Raw genomic sequence first — 5,239 nt, 5'->3', positions numbered from 1 at the left:
GGCATAGTCGCACCAGTTATATCTGAAAAATAACTAATGCACTTGTGACTGCATCCTTAGCCCAATCATTTTGCAAAACATACTGCCAACCAAATCTACCAAACTCCATTGACAATTAGCCTAAAAAATGCCTACCCATGCCATGGGACATCAAATGCACAGTGAAGGAAATGGCCAGCTCATTATGCTCATGACCTCAATGATCACCGAAGACTCTACTCTCAAACATGACGATTCGCTCTACCATATCTATCAAAATCTTACTTAGCATTTGGCTTCATCACTTCACCTACGTTGTTGATTGGTCTGCTTGTGTTGAAAAAATCCAAGCCGTCTGAAACTCCAACATCTTGATATCACAACACGACCGGCAAATGACCCATTGAGACACCCACACAAAATAAAAGAATCTGAGATGTTATACCTACACCGATGCATTCATGAAAATGAAGGCATTAAAAAATGAGGATATGCTTTATGGGTGCATTCCACATTCATCTTGTAAGCCCCTACTCTACAATTGGAACCCTGAGGATAGACTGGATGTAGGGTTGCTTATGGCAACCCAGAGAAGGGAAATGGTGATGGCAAGAAGGCCAGCCCAGACCCAAATGATTGTGGGGGTGCGGCCCCGCCGACCCATGAGCCCTTTGGCAAAGGGGTAAAGATGGAGAAGTACCCAGACACTGAAAAAGACACCTCCAAGCAGCTTGCTCCACTCAGGGTTGGAGCTGTAGAGTGTACGTGCAACTGCGACCGCAATGGCAATCAGGTTCACCATCATAATCGTGAGAGGAGGAATCATGAGAGCACTCCACTTGAATATGTAGAGGTCTGCAAACTCGTCCATCTCATCCTCACCCACCGACTTGGAGGTAAGAGTGAAGGAGATGTCGATGCCGGCTACCACCTTCAGTAGGCCTTGCAGCACTGCCGCCAAGTGCGCACTCGTGCCACCAATGAGCCAAAACTGCTCATTTCGCCACCATTCCTCTAATGTGATACCCGACCACTTCACCTCCAGAACTGCAAGCAGGCATAATGTCACAGTAATCACCAATAGATAGATAAGGAACACTGTGTTGAGCGTTTGCACGATAAATTGGTTGCTGAAGAGCGAGAGAGCTGGCAAGAAGCAGTAGACAAGCAGAAAGACAGAAGTGAATGGGTAGATGCCCACATTGAGGTAGGCTATGCGCTGCAGAAATTTCATGCGGGGTCCACTCAACAAGCCATTGTTGCGCGAGAAGAAGATTTCAACAGACCCTGTTGCCCAACGAAGGACCTGATGCAACCGGTCAGTTAAATTTATGGGTGCAGTTCCGCGGAAGGCGTCACGTTTTGTGATGCAGTAGACAGAATGCCACCCACGGTTGTGCATACGGTATCCCGTGACCACGTCCTCTGTCACAGAACCGTAGATCCACCCTACACTCAAACCCCATTCTGTTTTGTCCTCATACCAGCAGGAAATGGCACAGATGGCCTCCGCCACCAAGCCCGTGCTCAAAGGCTCCCGCTCTGCTGTTAGTAAACCGGCACGCCTGCCACGCTGCACCCCAGGCTGTCCTGCAAGAGGCCGCCCCTCTTTCTCTGCTTTTAGAATCGAATCCAGCAACACCTGTGACCCACCAAAATGCTTGGGCCTCATTAGCAACCCCGCATCCATCATCTCTGTTTCCTCGTCCTCTAGGGCAACTTCAGCAGCTGAAGAATGATTACCACCTCCACAGCATGAGCAACACCACCCGCAGTACTCTCGAGGAAGAGGCGGATCAAAACCATACAAGGCCACTCGTCGAAACATACAGCCTGTGCCCACATACATTGGCCCTTGAAGCCCATCCAGAGCACGCATATTACCATCAAAAAACACAGTGTTGTGGTTGGCATATCTATCTCTTGGGTCAATCCCTTCAAACCTCTGTGGAAACTGCACATAGCAAACATTCTCACCGCCACTTCCCAGCATGAAGCACATCCCTTCTCTCACTGCTTGTGAGTTGTAGATATAGTGGTCACAATCCAGGTTAAGAATAAAAGGACCGTTGGACATGATGGCAGAGGCTCGCACCAGAGCATTCATGGCACCTGCCTTCTTGTTGTGATCATAGCCAGGTCGCTTTTCTCTGGAGACATAAACTAGCATAGGCAGGCGGATATCTACATCTTGGATGTCGATGAAGCTATCTTCATCCATTGCACCTTTGAGAGGTTCACTACTTGGGGGCCTCAACATCACCTGCATAAAGGTCATTAATATGAGCAACATAGATTTTGCAGACATGTGGCAGAGGAGAGCGAGCAAGCAATTGCATCAAAATTGAAGTTGTACCTGAATAATGCCCGCATGGTCTCCACGGCTGTGCTCTTTAGTAGGAATGCTCCAAGTACCAGGCCAATGGGTTGCATCGGCCATCCAAGTGGCCTTCGGTACATCCAGCTTCTCAACCAAATCAGTGCCACGTTCAACCTGGGCTCGCTTGGCTTTGATCTCTTCACGGGCGTTACAGGCATCTGAGCGCCTCCTTATCACATCCGGCAGACTGTTAATTCTCACTTTAAACTCATCATACTCTCTCTTCATTCTTCGCCGATCCTTGACAAAATCTTGCCGGACTTGGTTTTTGGTGGGATCTCCTTTCGTGCTAAAGTAGCTCTCTGGATTTCGCGGCTCGATGTTATGTTTGCGACAGAAAGGTACCCAGTTCCTAGCAAAGCTGGCTGCCTCCGCTAAAGCCTCAAATGTGAGTAGGGCTCCACCGTCATCAGAGATGTAGCATGCAACTTTCTCAACAGGGTATTCTACAGCAAGAATTGAAAGCACCGTATTGGCTGTCGCAAGGGGAGGCTCCTTCTCCGGATCAGCTGTAGATACAAAGAAATCAACACCTGGTAAGTCTGACCTGCCCAATGGGTTTTCTGCACTGGGAAGCTCAAATTTCTCCTTAAGCACCTCTAAATCAGTGGAACGATTGATGGGCTTTAGCTTCGGCATTTGGTCCAGAACCCAAGAGAAGGCGAACCATATCTCACAAACCACTGACATCCCCCATAGCCACATTGCATCTCTATTAGGATTTCTGACCCGCCATGACAAAAAGAAGACGAGAGCGATCAACCGGAGTAGCACAACCAACCTGCACACACATCCACACCACAGGATACATACATCAGACCTGCAAAACATAACACCCACATCCACTTATCCAATTTATGCATTATCTGAACAATTTTCTCACCTGTACGGACCAAGTATAGTTGCTCTTATCTTCACCTCCCTTGCAAGCGGACGAGACATCCTTTCCTTGAATTCATTAAATGCTTCCTCAAATCCTTCACTTCCATCACCTCCATCATACAAGCCTTGCCGAGGTTTAAGAGCATTGCCATACCCATAAGTACCTTTTGTTTCATACAGCCAATCACCGTGATCAAAATCATTATTGGCAGACATCAACATCTGAGATTTGGTGGACTTCATAACTGAGAGCCGGCGATCCATTCTGGGCTCCAGTGACGGGAGCGATAGAGTGGGGCTTCCAGGCTCATAGCCCTCATCTGCAGATTTGTAAAGCTCTTTGCAGCCTGGGCAAACACCACCTGCCTTTAGGGCATCAATATAGCAGTCCCTGCACATGGGGTACTTGCACTCACAAGGATACAGTTCTGTTCCTCTTTCATCGCGCATTACATTGCCATCGCAACCCTCAACAGCACAATCTCTACCTCGTGCACCGGCCATTTGAGGGTGAGAAGCGGCTTCACCATCCGTTATCTTGTGAAGGATGCGGCCTCTTGTCATGCTTTGATACCCACCTGTAAACATGGTATCAGAAACTACTTGTTGCTCTGCTTTGGCCACAATTTGGGGATCTGCGTTAACAGAGCCCGTCTGTGCACGATCATCCATGGGCTGATTGTCAGGAGTGGCGGGTACATGGACATGATAGTACTCCATCTCACTGATAGGACCAGAAGCATCAAAGTCATTACTTGAAAGGGGCACATACCGGCCACTTGATGTTCGCCTGCTAGTATAGCTGCTGGCTGGAGAAAGAACCTTGGGCAGGGTAGGGCTGGGAATGCCAGCATTCCGAAACGATCGCCCTATAGCGCGTGACAAATTCGACGGCCCAGAGGAGGAGCTCATGCCTATGCAGAGAGCTGTGTTGTGAGGTGCTCAATTGGAGGCAAAGGTTAGAAACCTTGCTGTGGAGCGAGATCTGAGGAGGGCAAACAATGCAGGAGCACAAGATGGGTGGAAGAGTGCAATGCTGCCCCAGCGGGAGAGGGATCACAAAAGAGCAAGAGGAGAGAGAGAGAAGTACAACGGCAGGAAGTTTCTGCTTGCTAAGCCGATACACGCAGATTGTCCAGAACGCGGAAGAGGAGAGGCGGAAGGGGGGGGCGGTTGGCGAGTGTACTTTGCCTCTGGGAATGAGTGTAGGGAAAACGTGTGTGTGTCTGTGGGTGGGGATCGGCAGAGCGAGAGTCCGTAGTCGGGCTGCGAGAGATAGGGGACTCGGGAGGGAGAGACGGCGGAGACTGCGTCGCTGGCTGAAAAGCTGAAGCATGTGCTTCTCGTCCGCTGTCATTTTAGTGGCCAGATCTTACTCGTCGTTAAATTGACACTATAAAATTGTAATGAGTCGAGTCCAACGGTGTCTCACTGCCCACATTGGGGCCCCCCATTTTCAAATAGCCCTCAGACCTCTCTGCAGTCTGCTCCATTTTCAAACGCAGTATCCTGCACCAAGGCATATGGACTAAGAAGGGCTAGGTCGAGTGGCCTGCTTTCCTACAACCTGCGCGGTAAACCCCTCACCGGATCTTCTCTCTCTACATGTCAATTCAACTTGGAAACGTGCGCGGTTTTTGTCGTCTTCTACCCATGCAAAGTAGCCGCCCAGTCATTCGAGCGGCAATCGTTGCCTCGCCAATATTTTGAGATGTCGACCTGCGTTTTGCCACCATGATGAGCCTGATTGTCGTGGACTTTTGCTGTGTAGTGACCGGCTGCCTCAACTGGAAAGCAAGAGGGCAGTGTCCAGGGGACCTAGCCCTAAGGTGGTGGTCACATAAGGCATAAGGACTAAGGTGATGGTCACATGAGACAAAGTTTTCAATAAAGCCTGACATATAACTATGCCTCATTCACGATCATGCGAGGAAATGGAGAAGGCACAGTACAATTATGCTTGATGTTTTGCAACTATGAAGATTTTGGCATAATTGC

General features: G+C 49.2%; 1 protein-coding gene across 1 annotated transcript; it reads right to left on the bottom strand.

The window, feature by feature from the left end:
• Window positions 1-388: 388 nt before the first annotated feature.
• LOC147463841 (cellulose synthase-like protein D3) lies at window positions 389-4,544 on the bottom strand. The gene is made up of 3 exons (XM_086491572.1): window positions 3,243-4,544; window positions 2,336-3,140; window positions 389-2,242 (listed from the first exon to the last, which is right to left on the bottom strand). Exons 1-3 carry the CDS (start codon window positions 4,151-4,153, stop codon window positions 515-517), a joined length of 3,444 nt encoding a protein of 1,147 aa, XP_086347698.1. The 5' UTR covers window positions 4,154-4,544; the 3' UTR covers window positions 389-514.
• Window positions 4,545-5,239: the final 695 nt, after the last annotated feature.

This window comes from Adiantum capillus-veneris, chromosome 2 (assembly GCF_014529385.1).
Source record: "Adiantum capillus-veneris isolate H3 chromosome 2, ASM1452938v2, whole genome shotgun sequence".
Lineage (NCBI taxonomy): Eukaryota > Viridiplantae > Streptophyta > Polypodiopsida > Polypodiales > Pteridaceae > Adiantum > Adiantum capillus-veneris.
This window is presented reverse-complemented; position numbering and strand designations above follow the sequence as displayed.